At 49.2% G+C, this 23,996-nt stretch overlaps 1 protein-coding gene across 2 annotated transcripts in view; it reads left to right on the top strand.

Annotated features, from left to right (window-relative positions):
- The window catches only part of LYST (lysosomal trafficking regulator), a 3,192,287-nt gene that overhangs the window by 2,485,553 nt on the left and 682,738 nt on the right, over nucleotides 1-23,996 (top strand). For both annotated transcript variants that reach the window (XM_078648813.1, XM_078648812.1), the window contains one exon: nucleotides 10,518-10,658. In XM_078648813.1, the coding sequence (XP_078504939.1) occupies nucleotides 10,518-10,658 (141 nt within the window). The remainder of the gene's footprint in view (nucleotides 1-10,517; nucleotides 10,659-23,996) is intronic.

The following is a 23,996-nucleotide window of genomic DNA, read 5'->3' as shown; positions in this document are numbered from 1 at the left end:
CAGCTTTTCTGGGTAGATGTTCAGGTACGGAGTCTGTGCCACTAGGGTGGCCGTCTTTATGGTAAGGAGCCTGAGGGGACAGTTGTGCAGTGGCTCAAAGGGAGCACACATCGGAAATGTAAGGAAGAGATTGAAGTCCCACTGAGGCATAATGAAGGGCATAGGTGGAAACATATTGCAAAACGTTCAATAATGTATTTATAACAGGGAATTTGAACAAGGATTGCTGATCTGGCAACCACAGAAAGATAGCCCTTTAAGGTGCCCAAAGCAGAGCCCATGCTGGGCAAGGGATAGGATAAAGAGAAGGGCCTGGGAGAGAGGAGCAGAAAGAGGGCCAACCTCTTTCTCTGCACACCATGGCACACACTTTCCCAAACCGCAGGCCTAGACAGGCTTGGTAGAGGGAGGCCTGGCTGCCAAGGTAACCCAGCGAATGCAGGAGGTCTGCGGTACTCTGGATGAGGTAGAGGAGTGCCTGGGGTGATCCTGTCTTTAACAGCCAATTCTCGAGATAAGGGCAGACTGGCACCCCTTATGTCCACAGATCAGCTGAAATCATCATCACCTTGGTGAACACCAGAGGGGCACTGGTAATTCCAAAAGAGAGTACAGCTAACTGGATGTACTCGTGGCCCCCCTTAAACCGCAGATAACGCCTGTGGGCAGGCGGGACAGGAATGTGGGAGTATGCGTCCTGCAAGTCTAATGCTAACAACCAGTCTCCAAGGTCCAGGGCAGACGGGACCTGAGCAAGCGTGAACATTTTGAATGTCTCTTTTTTTCAGTAGGAAATTTAGAGGGTGCAGACCTAGGACAAGATGAAGGCCTCCTTCCTTTGTGTGCAGCAGAAAGTAGCAGGAATAACAATCATGATCTACTTCTGGCATCAATATTCAAACTGTGGCTCCCTTGGCCAACAGAGCAACCCTTTCCTGGTTGAGCAAGTTGAGATGGTCCTCTGTTAGCCTGTTGCAAGTGGGTGGCATGTATGGATAGCAAGTCATTAAAGAGAGGGTGTAGCCCCTTCAGACAATCAGAAGAACCAAATGGTCTGATCTTAATGACCTCCAGTGAGGCATGTGATGGCGTATCCTGCCTTCCACTGGATGCCCATGATGGTAGGAGGGCAATCTAAAGTGGTTTGGAGGCTGCGACTGCTGGGGGGAGTGGACTGGCTCGACCTTTACCTGCCCGACCTACACGGTCTGTGGGTACCCCAACCACACAGATGCTGGGAAGCTTGCACGCTGCGGTGGCTGGCCAGGTAAAGACACGTCTGGAAACCCATTCCATGGCCAGAAAAAGAGCAAATGGTGGACTAGGGTTAGCGAGGGGCTATAGAAAGGCCCATAAGACCTGGCCATAGCTCTGCTATCCTTGAAGAACTACACTGTGGAGTCTGCCGTGTCTCCTTAGAAACAGGAGACAAAGAGCATGTTCATAAATGACGCTTATACATCCCCAGAAAAGCCAGTCGTGGTGCCGCAAGGTCAGTGATGAAGAAACCGTTCTGCCTAGTAAGTCAGTCGTCTCTAGCCCACATCGGACTGTGAACTTTACAGGCCTCTCTGTCGTCTGTAATAGCTTGGGAAAGTAGGGCCCGGGCCTCCTCCAAGACCAGGAGCAACACCTACGCAACTCAATCCCACAGTGCATGGGAGTAACAGCCTGAAAGGCTTGCAGTGTTTATGGACCACTGCACCAGTCTGGTAAACAAAAATATTTTCTTTTCTTAGGTATCCAGCCTATTGGATTCCCTATCCGGTTGGGTAGTAGGGAATTTGTCAGGATTTACACGTGATGCGAAAGCTTGGACCACCTAACTCTACGGTGTAGGATCCTGCATGAGGAAATTGGGGTCTCCTGGGGTGGGGCAGTGGTGGCTGGCAATCGTCCTGTTCACAGGAGCCCCTGTGCTGGGTTTAGACCAAGTCCCAAGCAGGACGTTTGTGAGAGCTTCATCTGAAAGAAACACGTTAGTGATAGATTCCTTACCTTAAAATTATCCCCAGGTGTCAGACTGGATCAGGAAAGTTTTTACCAGCAGCACCTGTGTCGAAAGGTGACGTTGTGCAGCCCCGCGTCAGTCGTCGGCATCGTGGTCACCGATATGACGTTGCGGCAGCTACTTAGATGCCGCACTCGCACGCTGAGGTCAGTTCTTTCTTTTCGCAGATCCGGAGAGAGTGGTACCCCCAATCACTTTTTTGACTGAGTTTTTTCGAGGCCTTTTGTCTCTATTTTCGAGTCGATAGACTCCTGCTGCGGTAGGGATGCCCGGCTTAAAGACCTGTGGGGACTGTCATCGCATGATGTCAGTGACGGACCCGCGCCGCGTGTGTCTTAAGTGCCTGGACGGCGACCACCACCCCAAGTCATGCGCCGACTGCCGGGCCATGGCGCCAAAGACTTTGCAAGTTCCTTGAAGTCTGGCAGTCTGCTCCGCGCCACTCAAGGCCCCGCTCCCGTGGGAGGTCTAGGGACCAGTCGTGTAGCCGCCACCATCGGTCATCGGGATCGAAGTCTTCGCACTCGGGGTCAGGTAAGACAAAGCCTTCCAAGAATTCGAAGAAGCGTCATCGTTCTCCGACTTTCCCTCACCCATCGTGCGACACCGCTGAGGTTGCGGGTGATGCCTCTCCCGTGGCTCCCGCGTAGACTACTCAGTGGCCACCAGCCTACCCTCCCTTCCCGGGTCCGTCTGCGACTCCGGCCCAGCTGCAGGAATTTCTGTCAGCCATGGCTCGCCTTTTGGGCCGGCTGGCCCGACTGGGGGTTCTAGCCCTTTACTGTCGGCGGCTCGGGCATCGTGTCAGCTCCGGCCCCCCCTGCTGCAGGACCCCCATGGATCCAAGCCTGGATCCCCATTGATGCCAATTGACCTTGTGACATCTCCACTAACATCGACCCCACTGGCACCACCTCCGAGGCTGCCCGGCCCACCGGACTACATCACCCCCGGTTTCAGCCCCGATGTGGATTTCTATCATGTCTATTTCTAGATTTTATTCTGTCTAGCTTGATAACTATTCAGGTTTAATGTATTCTTAGCTGTAAATTTTATTGTTTTATCTATTTCATGTTTGTATGTATGTAGTTTATCTGTACTTTTATGGTCTGTGGTGACCGAAATAAAGTTATCAATGATGATGATGATGATTTCTATCCCTATGTCCATCCTCCCTATATTTCGGCTTGTTTATCAGCCTTTGGAGGAATGGGAGAACTGGGAGGGGTCTGATTACCCTCTCACAGCACAATGTGAGTTTTACACAAACTGGGCAGAGAAGTTGGGGGATGGCAGTTGTCTTGATACCTCTCCTGACCTTGGCATGCTGTCTCCTCCTACCGTGGCTACGGAGGAGGGTGCAAGTTACGCAATGGTGTTGCGTAGTGCGGCTGAGGCCCTTCACCTCGAGCTCCCTACAGTGGCCATCAGTACTAACCTCCTGACAGAAGTGCTTCAGTCGGCAGCTACCTCTTCGGAGCCACTGCTGCCTTTTGATGCACTTTCAAACGTTCTTTTGGACAACTGGTCCAGGCCCAACACAGGGGCTCTTGTGGATAGGAATGTGGCCGAACGCCATCGCCCATCCTCGGGCGCCCCCTTTTCCTTTCCCAACACCCCACCCCTGAGAGCTTAGTTGTCCATGCCTCTGTATCCCCGACCACATTCCCTAACACACCGCGTGCTACGGCCAAGTCCCTGGGCCTTTCCGCCACGCGCCCTCCACCTTCTGCTTTTCGCTCCATGCGTGGCTACTGAAGGGGCGCCCCAACATGTCTGTTTCAGAGCCACAAGCTTGCGCAGCAACAGTCTCAGCGCAGCGGCGGACGTGGGACCCGCCGAGCCGGGTCAGAGGGCCAGCGGGCGGGTCAGTCCATCTCCATCCCAGCTACCACTGTCTCAAAACCTTCCTAGTCCATTTTTTCAGGCCTATCAAATGCCAGTGGGCGGTAGGATTCGTCATCACCTCCCTCATTGGCGGACCATCACTTCGAACAGGTGGGTTTTACAAATAGTCCGAAGGGGCTACTCCCTCCCCTTCAAGACTACTACTCCAGCCATTCCATGCCACCCCAGTACCACCGCATGTCGGGGGATCACTTGGCCCTTTTTCAACAGGAAGTTGCGGCCCTCTTGGCCTAAGGGGGCCATGGAGCCCGTTCCTGCGCCAGAAGTAGGACGTTGTTGTTACTCCCACTACTTTCTGGTGCCAAAGAAGGACAAGGGCCTGCGTCCTATCTTGGACCTCAGGAACGTAAATCTCTTCCTCCAGACGGGGATGTTCAAGATGGTAACTCTGGCTCAGGTCTTGTCTGTCCTCGACCCTGGAGACTGGATGGTAGCGTTGGACCTGCAAGACGCATATTTCCACATTCCTGTCCTGCCGGCCCACCGGCGTTACCTGCGGTTTACAGTAGGCCACGAGCACTTTCAGTTTACTGTGCTCCCTTTTGGCCTTACCCGCCCCACTTGGGTGTTTACAAAAGTGATGGCGGTGGTCGCAACTCATCTGCGCAGATTAGGGATTCCAGTCTTCCCCTATCTCGACGACTGGCTGTTGAAGGCGGGCTCGCCCTGGACAGTCGTCTCCCACCTCCAGACTTCGGCCGACCTCCTGCATTTGCTGGGGTTACTCATCAATGTGCCAAAGTCACACCTGATCCCCTCTCAGAAGCTCCTCTTCATCGGAGCGGTTCTGGATACAACGCACTTTCGGGTCTATCCTCCAGAACGACGAGTCCTGTATATTCAGGCTCTGAATCCAATCTTTCAGCCTCTATCCTGGGTTTCAGTCAGGATGACCCTGTGGCTGCTGGGCCTCATGGCCTTCTGCATCCTGCTGGTCGATCAGGTCATGTGGCATAAGCGGGCTCTGCAGTGGGACCTGAAGTTCCAGTGGGCGCAGCATCAGGGGAACCTGTTTTATTACGTCCAGATCTCGGAGGGCACTGCACAACTAATGCAGTGGTGGCTCACAAACTGGCATTAGGTCAATGGCCGATCCCTCTCCCTTCCCCAGCCGGAGCAGACAGTGGTGACGGATGCGTCCTCCTGGGATGGGGCAGCCACATGGGAGAGGCGGAGATCAGAGGCCTCTGTTCTCCGGTGGAGGTACATATTAACCTTTTGGATCTTCGGGCGATCCGACTTGCACTGAAGGCATTCATTCCCTCTGTCAAGTGAAGAAAGTGGAGATTTCAAGACAACACCACCGCCATGTGGTACTGCAACAAACAGGGAGGGGTGGGGTCGTGGACCCTATTTCAGGAGGCCCTGCGCCTCTGGCTGTGGCTGGAACATCAGGGAATTTCCCTGGTGGTTCAACACCTGGCAGGTTCACTGAATGCCAGGGCGGACAAACTCAGCCGCAGGTGCATGATGGATCACAAATGGTGTCTTCACTCGGAGTTGGCGCAAGGTCACTTTCAAAAGTGGGGAGAACCTTGATTAGATCTATTCACCACCGAAGAAAACGCACAATGTCAGCAGTTCTGCTCGTTGGAATTTCCAAGGCGGCACTCGCTAGGCGACGCTTTTCGTCGCAAGTAGAGTTGCAGTCTGTTGTACGCCTTTCCACCTATACCACTTCTGCCCAGAGTGCTGAAGAAAATCAGGCGCAACCGTGCCCAAGTCATTCTTGTGGCTCCGGACTGAGCTTGAATGGTTTGGTATCCCGACCTACTCAGTATGACCATCGATCCCCCAATCCGCCTGTCGCTTCGGGGGGATCTTCTGTCCATCCGAACCTGTCCAGTCTCCCACCTCCTTGCATGGAGATTGAGCGGCGGCAGTTGATTCCTTTCAACTTTCCTCCTGAAGTCTGTGATGCCATTCTGGCAGCCAGGCGTCCCTCCACTAAGGTGGTATACGCCTGCAGGTGGAACAAGTTTGTGGCATGGTGCACAGCAAATGCTGTGGATCCCCTTTCTGCCCCTCTTTCAGAAGTCCTTCTGTTCCTTCTTTCTTTGCCCCAGCAGGGTTCTGCTCTGGGCACTATCAAGGGCCACCTTTCTGCTATTTCAGCCTTTCTTAGGCTTCCTGATCAGCCCTCTCTTTTCAAGTCCCCTGTTGTAAATAGATTCCTCAAAGGCATTACTCATCTTTTCCCTCCTATTCCCTTCCTAATGCCACAGTGGGACTTGAATCTGGTGATCACATATTTAATGTGCTCTCCCTTTGAGCCTCTTCACAACTGTCCTCTTCATCTGTTAACTTTGAAGACTGCTTTCCTGGATGCCCTCACCTCTGCAAGGAGAGTGAGTGAGCTCCAGGCTGTTTCTTGCAAACCTCTTTTTCTGTCTGTCCATCCGGACAAGGTTGTGCTCGGAACACGTTAATACTTTCTGCCAAACGTTGTCACTGCCTTTCACATCGGGCAGACCATCACTTTGCCCACCTTCTTTCCGCCTCCGCATCCTTCCAGAGAGGAAGAGAGGCTCCACCATCTGGACCCAAAACGTGCGCTCTCCTTTTACTTGAATCGCACACAACAGTTCCGGGTGGATGACCAGCTCTTTGTTGGGTATGCCGGTGCCAAGAAAGGTCGGGCCGTACACAAGCGGACTATCTCCCGATGGGTTGTCTTGTGTATTGAAGCCTGTTATTCTCTGGCAAAAAAGGAGCCTCCGGTGGGGCTGCGCGCCCGTTCCACCAGGGCGACGGCTGCCACTACTCCATTGGAATGTGGTGTCCTCTTACAAGACATCTGTCAGGCAGCTACGTGGGCCTCGCTGCACACGTTTACTAAGCACTATTGCCTGGACAGTCAAGTCCGGAGAGACGGCTTCTTTGGCCGTTCTGTTCTCCGGGACTTCATGGTGTGATCTTGGTTCGCAGACCCACCACCGGAATTGGGATTGTTGGGGTATCTATTCTAAGGTAAGAAATCTATCACTAACGTGTTTCTTTCAGATGAACAACTTACTTACCTTCTGTAACGATATATCTGTAAGAAACATTATTTAGTGATAGATTCCTTACCGCCCCACCCATCCTCCCCGTTCTGCGAACTGATTTCTAGGGTTCAAGTCATCCCTTTCAGGGCCCTAGTTTCAATGCACCAGTGGCCAGTATCTTGCATGGCTCTGCGTTCCTGGCGTGGAAATTTGTGTACAGAACTGACGTCAGCGAGCGAGGGCGGTTTCTGAGTAGCTGCCGTGACGTCATCTCGGCGACCACAACGCCAACGACGGACGCGGAGCCACACAACACCACCTTCTGCCCCCATACCCCTTTTTCATTAGTGCTCCCTGAAAGATGGTTGAGCCCACCCTGACCTTTATGAGTTGGGGTGAGCCAGATGAAGCAGCATGTCATTACTAGAGTGAGTGAGAGCTATATAAAGAAAAGGGTATTTCTGCCTTCCCACCCGCAGACACGGGTCGGTTACAAATTGGACTTAAGCTCTCTTGGTACATCCTACTTGAGAGAATAAATATTTGGGAGCCCCCCCTTTTCTTCTGATCCTGAAATAAGGATCAGGGTTCTTTCGAAGGTACACCCATTAGGTTCAGTGTGGATTGCTAGAACCCACACATCCCCAGAAAGTCGTCACCCAATGTCAGGCGACCTGATAGCCCATTGGCGAGTGACCGTGCTGTCCCCTCAGGGCACTTTAAAGGGATAAAAAGGGTACCCCATGCCACCTGGACCAAAGAAGGACTGCCCCGCTACCCTTTGAATTGCACAAAGAGAGGCTGCACCGTCTGCTGGACTGCACCCACTACACTTTGATGTAGCAAAGTTTGGACTAAGCCTGTGGCTTCTAGCTCGGGGTTAAAGTTGATTTCCAGTCCCAGAACAAACTAGTGACTCAAACGATCAGTCTGCTGATGTCCTGGAACCAGCTCCAGGGACACAAGATCAGAAGTAGCCCAAACAAACAAGTTGCTATGCACCGGAGAAGATTTGCTGCTAGCTGCCGCTGGGAACCCTGAGAGACTGATCTTTGACAGCCAAAAGTTGCACCTGAGTCCAGTGGACCCGGGAGTGTCGTCAAAGTCTGGATTGGTCGCTCTAGAAGGACATTAGCCCTCACTGAAGGATTTTGCTTTAACCACGGTATCCTTCTGCTGTCCTACCCCCGGAAAGAGGACTTCATTGGACTCCGATCTCTGTGGGCAAAGTTGCCCACATCATCTGTGGACCAAAGAACAACCACAAAGACATCCTCTTTGACCGCATCGCAACCAGAGCATCCTTGAGCATCTTTTCATCCTGCATCCCCAGCATCAGGACCACTCCATTATAGTCTATGGCGGTCATGCTGTAAAGGCGGGAAATGGACTGGAAAATGCTCTAGTTTTCAAATCTACCCCATTGGTCCCTTAGACCTGAATCCTGTTCAATTTGGTCGCCCAAGCAGGGCTGGAGAATACAAACTAAACTTTGCAAACTTTTGGAAAGATTACAAACTTTTTTTGCCAAATGCTTGTTTGCGGTTGTTATTAAAAGTAGTAAAATCATTATAAAGTAATCTCTAGATTCCTCCGATCAGTTTTGCTCATCAAACACTCTAAAATTCATAAAAATACACTCTATAAATTGGTGTTGTGTTTCTTTCGTGTTGTGTGACTTTCTTATTTCATTGTTTGCTACTGTTAAATGCTTTACACCAAGTTTCTTTGTTCAAGCCGTGCTGTTCAAAAACCATAGCTATCCAGGGTTGACTTTAAGGTTGTTCAAACAAGCCTGACTGGACTCAATAAAGATTTTGCGAGTGTATTCTATGGTAAGGCGCCACACACATATCATATAATACATCCATATCCTCACAGACACTAATACCAATAAAACACTGTTTTCCTAATAATATTATTGCATACTCCCCATTGGTATTTGCTATGTAATTTGTTAGCAGATTATTTTTGTTCATTCTAAGATCTTTTTCTGCACTGGTACGTTTTGCTTTGAAAATGCTGGAACTGGTACCTTCAAAATACCATGGACAATTTCTTGACATAATTCACCATTTTGTTTTGTAACTATTTGTCGATTCCTTTTTGTTGGGTTAAAAAGTTGCACTCATGTACACTATTGCTATTTATTACTTATTTTGTGAATGCTCTCTGTGTATGCAGCGTGTTTTCTTACATGCATTTGTATCGCTTGATTAATTTTTGAGTCTTGTGTATTGAAAGAAATTAATATAAATCAATTAACTAATGTTTTGGTCATGTGTATATAAAATAATTACTGAATGTGTTACACGTGAGGTCTTTTTTTTTTAATGTTCTAGATATCTGTCAGGCAGCAACATGTGCTTACCTGTTTGCAAAGCGCTACTGCCTGGACAGTCCGGTCCAGCGAGATGGCCATTTTGTCTGTTTTGTCCTATAGGATTTTCTAGTCTAATCCGCGTGGCTAGAAGTGTCCTATCTGATGAACAAGTTACTTACCTTTGGTAACACCTTATCTGGCAGAGACTCCATCTATCCCCAGATTCCATATCGACCCACCCTTATTTCCTCCTCTGCAAATGGATTTCAGAGAAAAGGGTTGGTTCCCTTTGAAGGGCCCTTGTTTTAACCCACCAGTGTGTATTGTTCTTTGTGGCTCCACTCTTCTGGCAAGGAAAGCTGCGAAAAGAAACTGCTCTCTGTGTGCTGGGGTGATGCCTATATAGCCACCGCACACGTCACTTCCGGCGCAGACGACAAAGCCACACGGAGCCGAACAATGCCACCACTGGTACTCGGGGTCCTGGTCACAAACAAAATGGCCCGCTCCAGTCTGATGCATGGGGATTATTCTAAGGTAAGAAATATGCGGCTAGACTACATGAGGCGTTGCTGAAGGTAAGTAACTTGTTCATTTCTTTAAAAAGCTAAAATATTGCAAATATTATAAATGCCTCCATCCAACGAAAGAAAGCTCCTAGTGGCCTAATACAAGCTGTCATCACTCAGAATAAAAAAAAACTCTCCTAATAGCAAAATATAAACTCATTCTGAACCTCCCATTCATAAGCGACATCTTGGAAATGAGTGTCACATTTCAACAGCAAATATTAGTAGAGTCAAATAATAATCTTCCTGACCGACATTTGGGTTCAGACTGGAAGGGGCGAGATCCGTAGTCCGACGAAATGTCTTCCGGGACAAGATGTTACTAAATTATCACGTACTCCCCCTCTCCTTTTTATCTATCGTTGTCCCTTTTCTTTTTGTATACCTGTCTCTTTATCCCTCTTCGTCCTCATGCTTCTCTTTCATGCTGTCTCAATCCATCCCCAATTACAAGTTGCCTTTTGCTGCACATGTTTGTTTAGTAGTGATGGGATGCTTCAGACAGTCAATCATTTTTTTAACTAAAGCCCTGGCCAACCCCTTCCTCCCCCACAACCAATCCCTCCCCCCCCCCATTCGCCCCAACCTATTAAAATGGCTGCAAAATTGTTGTTCCACCCTGAACATTGTTCTATTGCCTATGATTCTTTTCAGTTGCAGCGCATTGATGTTAAAGCAGTTTATTGGGATTAGAAATATTTTCTATTGATTATTTCCAGATCAAAGTTTTGACATCCCAGATAGAACTTTTCACTCAATGGATACAACCTGGCGACTCTCATCCTATGAATCTATGACTGATGTGAAAGAGCTCATTCCAGAATTTTTTTACCTGCCAGAGTTTCTGGTTAATAGAGAAGGTATGTAAGATCTGTTTTCTCACAATCCAGTAAAAAGAAAGACTTGACTACAGTTAATTTGTTTTTTTTTATTTTCAAGTGTATAACGAGATTAACTATTTTGCTTTTCATAGACTATATAGTGTGTTCTGTTGAAATAAGAAGAAAGTCTACCTATGTCGAATATCTTGGGAAAAATAACTGATCGTAATCCATTGATAAATAATTTACACTGGGGCAAGAAGACCATCAGCAATCCCCATATGGAAACTGTGAGAAGCTGGCTTTGTATGTGATGCACACTTAAGTAAGAGGGCACCCTGCACCAATCCATTTAACCCTTATGGTGATGTTAGAGGTCTTAGACAACCTTAGAAAGCTCTCTAAGTGGTAGCTGTGAAGTGCACCCTTCAGGCTTAGCCCAGAAGGAGTGAAAATCATCTTGTTTTACCAGAACAGAATCTTATTAGTATAGAGTAATTGAAAAATAACAACACAGTGTATTTATAAAAAGATGTATTTCTTATAAGACACTCACTAACACATACAGATATCTGCTAGCCAGAGATCTATACAATGCACACAATACTTTTCAACAGTAACAGGTGAGAAGCACGGGTACACAGTGGTCGCCAAGGGGAGACCAAACCATATACTAAAATAGTGGTATGCGAACCACGACTCGAGTCAGGACTATACCCAGAAAAAGTAGAAATGCCGGGAACATAGAGAACCACAAGAGGTAATTAACCAGGACTCCCACGGAGGCCATAGGCAGAGTGGGAACATGACCGCTGGCTCAATACAAGTCAATGGGTAAGTCGTGGTTGCAGTTTTAAAGAAAAAGGGCCCTTCCCAGTGGACCCTGAAGAAACCCTGTGGAAGACAGAAGGTTGGAGAATCCCTCCACCCGTGAATACCCCAGAAACCAGGATACCTACACCAGGGAAGCCGCATGCATAGATGTGAAGTGGCGTTGGAAACCGCAGTCAAACTCAATGGGAGACTTCAGGAAGATGCTGCTGCTGGAGAAGGTGAAATTGTCTGGTGAAACCCAAAGGTGGATTGAAGGTGAAAAGTACCTGAAAGCAAAAGGGCCAGAGTCTGTGCATCTCAGGAGTGACCAGGAGGCACGGAAGACGAATGCCCACCGATGTCTGGAGCTGCTGGGGAGATGACGGTGACCTTGGAGCTGCAGCTATGAGGACCATGCGATGCTGTGGAAGACCAGGAGCCGTTCACGTGCTGTCCCACATCAGATGTCGAGAGTTAAGGGGTTGGTGTCCGTAGGGATCACAAACAAGCTTAGGCAACTGCAAACAACGTGGAAAGTGAGAAAGGTGCAGTGTCAGGACCAGAATGGTCCAGGTGACTACCCACAAGCTGGGGAGTCAAGGCAGGCCCGAGCAATCTGGGGAGCCCGCAAGAATCAATTAAGACCCTCAAGAGGACTCACAGGTCGGAGGCACTGGAGTTGCGAAAGGACCTCGAGCAGGTCATCAAAGATGCAGGCCCACTGTGCAAGTGATGCGGTGAGGACAACGATCTTTTTTTAAAAAACTTTCATTTATAGTTTTCAAATTACATCTCTCATTGGAATACAACCAAACATTGTCACAGTGAATCAGTACGCCATCATATTAAACCCACCCCCTCCATGGCCAGCATACATGATATAATTCGGAAAACGTGTAAAGGCATCGCAGATCATAGATCACAGGATAAATAACACTTGGCACTTAACTGTACAGTCGAGGTATTGATAAACAAATAAGCAAACTTTGTCCGGGGTACTTACATTGGCTAGTTTCCTACAACAGGAATCCTACATGGAGTGTGAAGATTCACCATCAGGCTCCGTATCACCCTGCAATAGAACATACTCCTGGAGGGGCCCCCAAATATCCTTGGACTTGGAGGGTAATGGTAGCAACTCCGTATATGTAGTATTTTGCTCCTGGCTGTATAGTAGGTCAGCCATCCATTCCTTAAACTTCGGAGATCGACCCCTACCCCACCTACAGGCCACTCTTCACTTAGCCAGAAGTAATGATAGTGCAACATCCTTTCTGTGTGAAGTGGGTAGCTGTGCTGTATGCCCTAGTAAAGTGAGTAATGGATCCCTCTCTAGGACACTGCCTATCATGCTATCTAGCGCCGTCAACACTTGCTCCCAGTAATCCCGTATGGCCGGGCACTCCCATGCTAGGTGAAGAAAGCCTGCCCCCGGTTGCCTGCACTGATCACACCTATCCGTATCAGTTAGTTTAAACCTGAGTTTCTTTACCGGTGTATAATATAGCCTATGTAAATACTTATAATGTATAATGCGCAACCTACTGCTGGCCGAGATCTGTGCTGTTTGCCTACAACAATATTGCCATCTAGCATTTGTAATGTCTTGCCCAGTGCTTAATTTGTAAAATATGAAGTGCAGGTGCTTAAATTTTTTAGGAGGCCACACCCACTTCCCTTGCTCTGCCAGCAACCTCCAGTGTCTCCACCCACTACCTTTATTGGCTCCAGCCATAACCTCAAGCCTAAACACATTAGAGCTACCTCCTCACTTCTTGAAGTCCACAAGAAGCTGAAGACATAGTTCTTCACATAAGCACCTCGAGGACCTCACACCTGAGATACACTCTCGGGTGATTAGTACGCAATACGAATCAATGGAACATAACATATTATAACATATGCGAAGCCTATGACAACAACTTAAAAGTGAACTTAAATGAGAGAATGTATGTAAATCTCAAAGTGCAGCTTTAGTAGGGTCATTTGAGGACCTGAGGCAGCTTTATAAACACAAGAGAATTTGCTTGTACTGTTCTGTTTAAAAGAACTGAATGTATGAAGGAAGGAATACATTAAAGTAGACCGCAACAAATACAGGCAGGAAGGTGATGCCTGGAGGGAGGAATTAAATGAGAAATGGATGAAAGGAGGAGGAAATAAGAAGAAAATGTGAAAGGAAGGCATGAAGGGAAAGAAGGAATGAGGGAGAAAGGAAGTAAACGATGTGTGATGGATGAATAGAAAGAAAAAAGGAAATGAGGAAGAAAAGCAGAAGGAAGGGTTTTCGGATAAGAAAAGAAGAAATTAAAGAAGGGATGAAGGAAGGAGCAGGAAAAGAAGAAAGTAGCAAACAAAGGAGGAAGATGAAAGAAATGCACAAACGGAGGGAGGAAGGATGGGAAATGAATGAGGGTGTAAGGAAGCAAGAATGGAAAGAGGAAAGGAGGCATGGCTGAAGGTGCTGAGGAAGAGAACAAGAAAGAAAAAGGAAAAAAAGGAGGTCAGGGGAATGGAAACGTGTATGAAAGGTACTGGGTCAAGGAGGGACAGAGGGCAAGGGAAGAAAGGCAGACAGCAGGGAATATGTGAATGGAAAGTGAAAGGCAAAGAGAGGTAGGTGAAAAGGTGGCGATTAAGAGGAAACATGGATAAATGGCAGATAGTAAAGGAAGAATGGAGAGAAGGGAGGAGTGAGGTGTGAAGAGGAGAAAGAAAAGCAGATACAGAGGGAGCGCAAGAAAAGAGTACACCTCTGCTTTATTACCTACTAACATCCAGTCCTGCCGTTGTCCGGGTATCCCCGCTGTTATCCAGTATTTGGGTGTCTTTCATAGATTCACATGCCTGAATCATTCCCCGTCGTCGAGACGGGAGCCTCCGGTATATAAAAATGTAATGTCCTAGAGACATACATAGAAAAGAATAGGCCCAAAGGTCTCACCTTAGTAGCCTATCCACATCCTTTTGCAGGAAGGACCAAACAGAGCAGGCCCCAAGGGTCCCACCTTGGTGGCCTATCTGGGTCCTTTTGTAAAAAGGACCAAATAAAGTAAAACAGCCAATCAGCTACTACCTCCTTCTAGAACCTTCCTGCCAGGAGCCCAAGTCTCTCAGATTTTGTACCGCACGTTGTGCTAGGGAGTCTCCACCTGAGTTCTCCTCAGGAATTTCTCTTTTTTCTTCAAAAAACGAATTTAATTGTCTTCTACAGTTATGTCTGATAGTCAGAAGAAGGGTGTTTTCAGAGCTTGTTCCTCCTGCAGCAAGAAAAGACTTCATATTGAGGATAAGCATGAAAAATGTTTATATTGCCTCTACCCTCACCACCAGGCAAAGGACTGCAAAATATGTCGGACCTTCTCCAACAAGACCCTCAAGGACCGAGAAGGTCGACTTCTGCTGTGGCTCAACAGGCTCAAAACCAAGACTGATGACTTGGTGTCCGAAGGTGAGAGTGTGTCTGGCGCGTCGCATTTTTCCTTGAAGACGCCAAGGGTTTCTTCCCCTAGCCCCACAGACACCCCTCCTATGAAGACTTCTAAACAGTCCTCAGAGGGCAAGACATCTGTGTCTGGCAAGGACCTTCCTGTCCCCAGGAAGCAGCCGCTGGTCCCGACGCCGACGACAGCGTCGATGGTGCATTTAGCGCAGAAAACTGTCTCGACGACGACAGTGTCGACGACGACGGCATCGTCGGCTTCCTCCTCGACGACGAGGACGACGCCTTCATCATCGGCGAGTAGACCTACGCCGTCGACCATCCCGGTCACTCCATCGACGACGAAGATATCGTCGTCGACGACGAGACCCTCGTCGAAGACACCGACGACGACGCCGTCGACGGAAACAACGCCGTCGACGAAGTCTACTTCGTCGACGAGGATCATCCCGTCGACGGCTGGAAAGCCGTCGACGACGAGTACACCGTCGACGGTGGGGACCTTACCGTCGACGAAAATGACGTCGATGAAAACACCGTCGTCGCAACCACCGTCGACGACGAGTAAATTACCGTCGACGAAAATACCTGCCACGACACCGTCGACTCCAGCGTCGATGTCTACAGGACCCTGGAAGGAGTCTGCACTCCTATCCCACGCCATGGATGCCTTTCCCCCGCAAGTGAGCCATGTCATGGTGAAAATTACTAAACGGCCTATTACGCCGTGTCAGACATCGCCCGGTAGGATACAACAACTACCTCCGGCCTGTCTACTACAAGGTCAGGAGTCGGACGAGGACTCCTTTACGCAGGCTACTAGTCCATCAGACCTAGTACTGAAGTGCCAGACCACAGACGAGGAGCCGGAAGAGGAAGAAGACCTTCTACAACAACCGGTCCAACCTCCATCCCAGACACAGGTTACTCCTATGGTGTGTCTCCCCGCATCCATCGTCTCGGACCTACAATTCCTCATAAAGGATTATAAGGAAAGGTTCCCGGAGAAACCCTCTGCGCCTGCACTTCCAGCTGCACAGGCGCCAGCTCCTTCATCTCGCCATAGACCAACTCCCCTGGTCATTGAAAGGACACAGGTACCAATTCAGGACGCTCCCTCATCTGACGAAGAGGAGAGGGAACAGGAGGCAGGGGAAGTCGATGACGACCAGTCGGACCCGGATGCAGACCAGAACTATGTGGCACATTCTCCAGCCTCTCCGGATCCACAGACCTCGGAGTCTCCACCCGCAGACATCGGTGGATTCCACAACATCATTGAGCGGGCAGCCAAGAGGTTCCATATGTCCATGGAAACTCAGGAAACTGAGTGCTTTCTTTATGACTTCAAGGAGCCCACTAGGAAGACCACAAGGTCAATCCCAATTATTGACTATATCTGGAAGCAGGGCAAACAAATCATGCAAACTCCTGCTTCTATACAGGTGGTGGTGCCCAGGCTTGATAAGAAATACAAGGCCACCTCATCGGCACCGGCATGCCTGACAGGTCACCCCAAAGCAGATTCCGTGGTGACTCAAGCGGCGCAGAAGAACTCACGAAATCCAGCCTCGCCTCTGTCGACGCCACCTGACAAGGAGGGCAGGAAACTGGATGCCGTTGGCAAACGCTTCACTATCACGTCGGCCATGACGGTGAAAGTGGCTAATTCAATTGCCCTACTGGGCCGTTACAATCGCCAACTCTGGGCGGACATTGCACCCTATCTTTCCAATCTGCCGGAGGATCTCAGAGAGGAAGCACATTCACTTCTCTTAGAAGGCCAGACCTCTGCTTCAGAACTCATCGATTGTGCCATTGATGCCGCCATGACTGGTTTCCGGCAACTGGCAGGGGCTGCAGTCCTGAGGCGACAGGGTTGGCTCAAGGCCACCACTTTCCACCAGGAGGTGCAAACCAGGATATTAGATATGCCTTACGATGGCCAGCACCTGTTTGGTGAACAGATTGACGCGGCCCTCACCACCATTAAAAAGGACACGGACACCGCCAAGGCTCTGGGTACTCTACAATTCCGGACCCAGTCCTTTCGTGGCAACAGGGGAAGAGGCCAACCTACGTACAAAGGTTCCTATCAAAATTGGTCTTCGTACTCATATTCACAGTCCAAGCCGCAATTTCAACAGCGACAACCTCAACAGGGACGACAGTCTTCCTACGGCAAATCCAATTACCGAGGAAAGGGCCAAAAATGACCTGCTGGCAACAGACAATGACTTGTCTCCCCGGCTAGCCCCTCCACCACTACATTCTTTAAGACTTGGAGGGAAACTGAAATACTTCTTACAAAATTGGCAAACTATAACAACAGATCGGTGGGTACTCCAACTCATTCGATTTGGACATTCCCTAGAATTCACCTCTATTCCCCCGACAACACCACCGTGCCAACGATCACACAGGCACCTACGATTACTTCTTCAGGAAATAGCTTCCATGCTGCAGAAGGGAGCGATAGAGAGAGTTCCACGGGTCCACAAGGGACAAGGTTTCTACTCTCACTTCTTCCTAATCCACCAAAAAGGAAAGAAGTGGCGACCAATCCTGGATCTCAGGGCTCTCAATGTCTTCCTAAAGAAACAATCGTTTCGTATGGTGACTCTGCAAGAAATCCTTGGTCTTCTGGAGAAAGGGGACTACATGACGTCCTTAGACCTTCAGGACGCCTACTACCATATACCTATTCTCAAAGGGCACAGGAAGTTCCTCAGGTTTGCGGTGGCAGGACAGCACTACCAATTTCGTGTCCTTCCATTTGGCCTCAAATCGGCCCGAGGATATTTACCAAATGCCTATCACCCGTGGCAGCATTTCTTCGTCAGCAAGGCCACCAGGTGTTTCCATACCTGGACGACTGGTTGGTGAAGGCACCAACAGCGGCCGCCGCAGCCTCATCCTCCAGCGCCTGTCTGGATATTTTCCACCGCCTGGGACTGACCCTCAACACCGCAAAGTCGACTCTGGAACCCACCAAGGTCATCACGTTCCTTGGAGCGACTCTGGACACGGAGCGTGTCAAGGCTTTCCCCTCTCAGGAGAGAAAAATCAAACTCATCTCTTTGGCCAAGGCAGTGGCTTCGCGGAAGACTCTTCCGGTCCGCACGTTCAAGTCCCTCCTTGGCATGATGTCTTCATGCATACTGCTCATTCCCCACTGCCGCCTGAAAATGCGTCCACTCCAGGAGGCACTGACAAAGCAATGGACCCAAGCCACAGGCTCTTTCGAGGACCGCATACGAGTCACTCGACCCATTATCAACCACTTGCAATGGTGGACATCACTCCACCATCTGTCAAAGGGTCTACCGTTCCTGCTCCCAGCAGAGCCACACGTAATAACTATGGATGCGTCCCTGGAAGGTTGGGGAGCAGTCCTCCAGGAACTCCAGATCAACGGCAAATGGACGACACAGGAGACCAAGCTCCATATCCATCTGTTGGAGTTACGAGCGGTCTTCCTGGCTCTACAGGCGTTTCTTCCACGCATTCGTCACTCCCCAGTGCTCGTCAGGACGGACAACACCACGACGATGCACTACCTGAACAAACAGGGGGGGACGCGTTCGATCTCGTTATCTCGAGAATGGCAAAAAATGTGGAACTGGCTTCTGGAACATGGAATAGTGTTGAAAGCAGAGTACGTCCTGGGCAAGGACAACGTCTTGGCGGACGCACTGAGCAGGGAGAGGTCTCCTTCCCACGAATGGGAACTGGACATGGAGGTGCTGGACCGTATCTTCGAGGAGTGGGGCACCCCGAACATAGACCTCTTTGCCACCAGAGAGAACGCCAAATGCCCAAGCTTCACAAGCAGGCATCACCACTCAGGAACCCTCGGGAATGCATTTTCCATCGCATGGCGCAATGTCTTTGCGTACGCCTTTCCGCCATTCCCACTGATACCCAGGGTTCTCAGAAAGATGAAAGCGGAACCCTGCACTCTGATCCTCATTGCTCCGTCCTGGCCGAGGCAGCACTGGTTCACGGAGCTTCATCGCCTCTCTGCCTGGCCCCCTCTTCGCCTGCAGCAGTTTCCGGCCTTGATCTCGATGTCCCAAGGGCAGGTTCTACACCCAAACCTGAGCTCTCTCAAGTTGTCAGCCTGGCTCCTGAATACCGCAAATTCAGCCACCTGAACATCCCGCAGGATTGCAGAGATGTCCTTGCGAAAGCTAGAGCTGTCAGCACTAACAAAACCTACTCACTAAAATGGAAGCGTTTCTGTTCCTGGTGTGTGGATCATGGCTTGCACCCCTTCCATGCCACTCCACAGCAGCTGCTGCCATACTTGTTGCATCTTGCGCAATCAGGCCTTGCACATGCATCCATCAAAGTGCATCTAGCGGCGATTTCAAGGTTCACAAGGACGGCTACGGGCCCATCTTTGTGGGCGGACAGGCTCATCAAACAATTCCTAAAAGGCCTATTCAGGTCCTTTCCACGACCACGACCAATTCCTCCATCGTGGCACCTCAATGTGGTTCTTCATCAACTAATGAAGCATCCCTTCGAACCCATCCATAAGGCAGAGATCAAGTTCCTCTCTTGGAAAACGGCCCTCCTCCTGGCGCTAACCTCTGCCAGAAGGGTCGATGAATTGCAGGCTCTATCCATCCAGGATCCTTTTCTACAATTCAGGGAGGACAGAGTCATTCTGCAGACTAACCCTCGCTTCATTCCAAAAGTCCCCTCGGACTTTCATCTTAACGAACCAGTGGTGCTTAGATCGTTCTTTCCGAATCCTACCACGGCAGCCGAAAGAACTCTACATTCTCTAGATCTAAAGAGATGTCTCAAATTCTACATCGATAAGACACAACACTTTCGAAAGTCATCCCAGCTCTTTATTGCCTTTAGTAGACCACGGCTGGGCATGCCCCTGACAAAGCAGAGTATCTCAAGATGGATCTCTTCTGCGATCACCTTTTGTCACGACAAGGCCGGACGGCCTTTAGACTCACGAGTCAAAGCTCATTCGACTAGAGCCATGTCCACGTCTGCGGCGCTATTCGCTGGAGTGCCGATATTGGACATCTGCAGAGCGGCGACATGGAAGTCCCCGCACACCTTCACCAGGCACTACTGCCTGGATACTGAGCTGATGAAGGATGCAGCAGTGGGCCGAGAAGTGCTTCGCCATCTATTCCAGTGAGGTGAGCCCTACTACATCCCTCCATCCTTTACTGGTATGCACATTCTCTTACTGTATTTATGTCATTGCATTTGTGCTTTATAGTCATGTGATATGTATTATCTACATAATCATACCTGATATTCATACAGAATGTGCATAATGTATTGCTCGCTACTCTGATTCAGGCATGTGAATCTATGAAAGACACCCAAATACTGGATAAGAAATGCGTTACCTACCTGTAACTGCAGTTATCCAGTATTAGTGTCTTTCATAGATTCACATGCACCCTCCCGCCTCCCCTGGCAGGGCTCACCTTTCTCTCTAATGAGTTTACGCCTAATTAGCTTGGTGCGTATGAAAATCTGAGAGACTTGGGCTCCTGGCAGGAAGGTTCTAGAAGGAGGTAGTAGCTGATTGGCTATTTTACTTTATTTGGTCCTTTTTACAAAAGGACCCAGATAGGCCACCAAGGTGGGACCCTTGGGGCCTGCTCTGTTTGGTCCTTCCTGCAAAAAGACGTGGATAGGCTACTAAGGTGAGACCTTTGGGCCTATTCTTTTCTATGTATGTCTCTAGGACATTACTTTTTTATATACCGGAGGCTCCCGTCTCGACGACGGGGAATGATTCAGGCATGTGAATCTATGAAAGACACTAATACTGGATAACTGCAGTTACAGGTAAGTAACGCATTTCTTACGCTGACTCTCCTCAGCCTCTTGAGAGTTCAGTGCGTGACCGCGTGCACGCGATGCTGCACGTGTGTGAAAGAGCAGCCTGTTTATTTTTTGTATCCCCTCTGGTACGCTGACTCTCCTCAGCCCCAGCCTGAGCACCACTGGTACGCTGACTCACCTCAGCCCCCGCCTGAGTACCCTAGCAATATGTTATGGTGTGTGGCGGCTCCAAAACGCATCCAGGATTTCCGGCCCATTTTCCACGATTGCCGCGTGAATGCCTTGCCCATCGCTGTATGCCCACGCCCCCGGTAGAACGCACACGCCCACAAGGAAGTAGTGTGAAGGCTTGGTTTTTCCACGAATGCCCGCGAATGCCTTGCCCATCGCTGTATGGCCACGCCCCCGGCAGAACACACACGCCCACAAGGAAGTAGTGTGAAGGCTTTGTTTTTCTGAATGCCGTTTTAATGTCGGAATGCCGCGCCCATCGCTGTATGCACATGCACCCAGCACAACGCCCCGAGCAGAACGCCCACGCCCACAAGGGACTACTTTGCCCCTAAGGTTCTTTTGCCCTTCTAATGTGTATGGTGGGCAGCTGTATAGCCTATGTCCATCTGCTGCAACTTTCCTTTCCAATGCTGTATTGGGTGTTGTGATTGGTGCTGTGGTTCCTGAGATTACCTGCCTCAAAGGTTTGGGCTCTCTCTTTATAATATTAGTATAGATACAGTAATTCATTATGTAAAGTTGAGGGGTGACAGGGCTGTATAATTCCTTGGCCTGTCTCACCAAAACAAAACTGTGCTGTCCAAGGCACACAATAGCAATTTATTAACTGTGTTAAGGTTTTATGCCATCAAAAGATGTTTTGTGGCATCACAATTGATACTCCTGCTAAAAGATAAAAGTGTTAGTTAAAGGTCCGAGTTCACGGCAGAGGTGACACAGCAGAACTGTGAGTGAAGGGCAACTGCCCAGCCAGTGAGAACTATGGCTCAGGAGAGAGCAGCACTGGCAGAGACCTGGGGATGCGCTGATGCTCTGGAATTATCAGAATACCTGTGTTGGTTTATTGTGCTGTGGCCGTCGGGGAGAGCTAGAAGCAGGCTTGGGGTGCCCCAGCAGAGCTGAGCTCAGCAAGGCCTTCCAACATTTTTTTGCTAGTGTTGTGTAGGTGTCTAAACTGAGCTGCAGCATTAGGGGCTACTGATCACACCAGGGCTGCTCATTCTGGGCACATGCACCCTCTGAAATATCACTTGGTGCAAGCCAGACTGGGGACCCCCACCTCTGCGCTCAGGTACATTGCACCGGCTGCACCAATGGTCACCATGCCCATGCTATCATCCATGAGGACCAACTTGTCTTGCTTCTGTTCCTGTTTTGCATGCCTGCTTCCTGTTCATAATGTGTTTTTGTGAAAAGCACGCACAGTCCTGTGTTTCTAACTCAAGAATACTCATATTGTCGACCTAGAGGATGAAAGCCTGCATGGCCTTGCCAAGTTTCGACCTTATGACTACAAGGCCAAATACAGATCGATGCAATGAATTAATTACTTCACTGACTCACCAGACCTTGCAGTCAGGCACTCTCTCCATCATCATATAACTTGGAAATTGCTGACTTTTCTGTTATGTTCTCAACAGTGCCTAGAATTATTTTAGGCTAATGGAAATACCAACTCCCTGAGCCACCTATCTGAAGTGTTTCATCTTTTCTATTACTTTCCTGGGTTTTTTAAATTCACCCTTCCGAAAATTTAAAGAATTGCAGCCTCCACTATGTCTCGCAGATTTTCAAAGTTTTGATTCTAATAGTAGCTCATTCTCCTGCGTGGCATGTGCCCTGCTTGGGTACTTTCCACACCGGGCTAAAGACAGCCCAGCAACCATGGAAAGACGGCGTGTAGACCCTCTGCGTGACTGGCATGCAAACAAGGAAAAACACCATCTCCACATGCAACACACTGACATGGCAGTTGTTGGATGCTCCCATTTACCGCCCAATAATTATCACCACACAAGAAACACTCGACGCAACTCACCATTCAAAGCGTATAGTGCTATGAGAATGACATATTTTCCGGTACAGCTTAAACTTGTGCACTAAATATGACATCACACCAGACATTAAATGGTACTCCGGATCATACAGCTCCTAAGAAGCATGCTGTAGTGTCTCAGAAGAACCCTGGGCATGTTTTGGAGGATGGCGAGGGGGGAGTGGAAATAAGGGATTCTCTCTCAAAACCTGCATCACGTTTTTTTACCTGCAGATTTATTTAGCGCTATCTCGACGGACGGTATTGGCGCACTTTACATGAGTGACCGTGGCTCAGCAAAAATGACCTCTGTGCAAAGGACCATGCCAGTAGTGAGCAGCATTTAATGCCAGGTGCGTGTGAGCAGTTCTGCTGAATGTTTTCAGTTTCTATTCTCTGCCGTTCGCTTCAACTGCATGCACTGTCCAGGGGTTCAGACCTGCTGGTGTTTGGGATCTGCGCTGAATTAGGTTCGGTGACTGCAAACCTCGGGTGAGTGGAGAGCAGAGCTTGGGTGGCACTGCAGGAACTCACAGTCCAGCCTGTGGGTAGAGCACCTGTCTCTGCCGTCACATGGTTTTCGGGGTGTCCGTTATTTTGCTCTTGTGCCACTTGGATGGTTGTTGTTGGCCATTCCAGTACATGGACTCAGCCGCTCGGTAGGTCTTGGTGTTAGGGCTCTGCACGCAAAGCATGGGTTCTGCCACTCCACCTGCCTCCGTGATTCAGTGTTTTTTTGACCCGCGCCTAGCCTGATTAAAAGTAAAAACAAGCGCAAGACTTAGCAGAAGAGCCCAAAACAACACAGGCCCCACATAATCAGGAGACCAGGTTACATTGGAAGCATTCGGCATGCATCAAATTGGAATTTTCCTGCCAAATGTTTATGAATGTTTCATTTTGTACACCACTACATAGACCCGGCCCTGAAAAATAAGTGCTGGAGCTCAGCAACGGAAAGCACCTGCACAAATTAAGCACTGGTCTTGCCCCAGTTCCTCGCCCCAGTTCCTCACCCCAGTGTGTGCGGGAGCCACCATGTAGTCCTGGTCTGTTCTCTCTTATGCTACTATATAAGCCTGACACTAAATGTTTCCCATTAACAGACCCTAACATTTGATGAAGCGGGAGGAGGTTTACTTGCTCATGAGGGAAATCAGGGAGTATCGACCTCATCCCCTGACTGAGACGCACATAAAGAAATATATCTAGAGGCCTTTTTTGTATTCCCTGAAGA

Source organism: Lissotriton helveticus, chromosome 6 (assembly GCF_964261635.1).
Source record: "Lissotriton helveticus chromosome 6, aLisHel1.1, whole genome shotgun sequence".
NCBI classification, from domain to species: Eukaryota; Metazoa; Chordata; class Amphibia; order Caudata; family Salamandridae; genus Lissotriton; species Lissotriton helveticus.
Note: the sequence above shows the minus strand (reverse complement) of the source record. Positions and strands in the feature narration are given on the sequence as shown.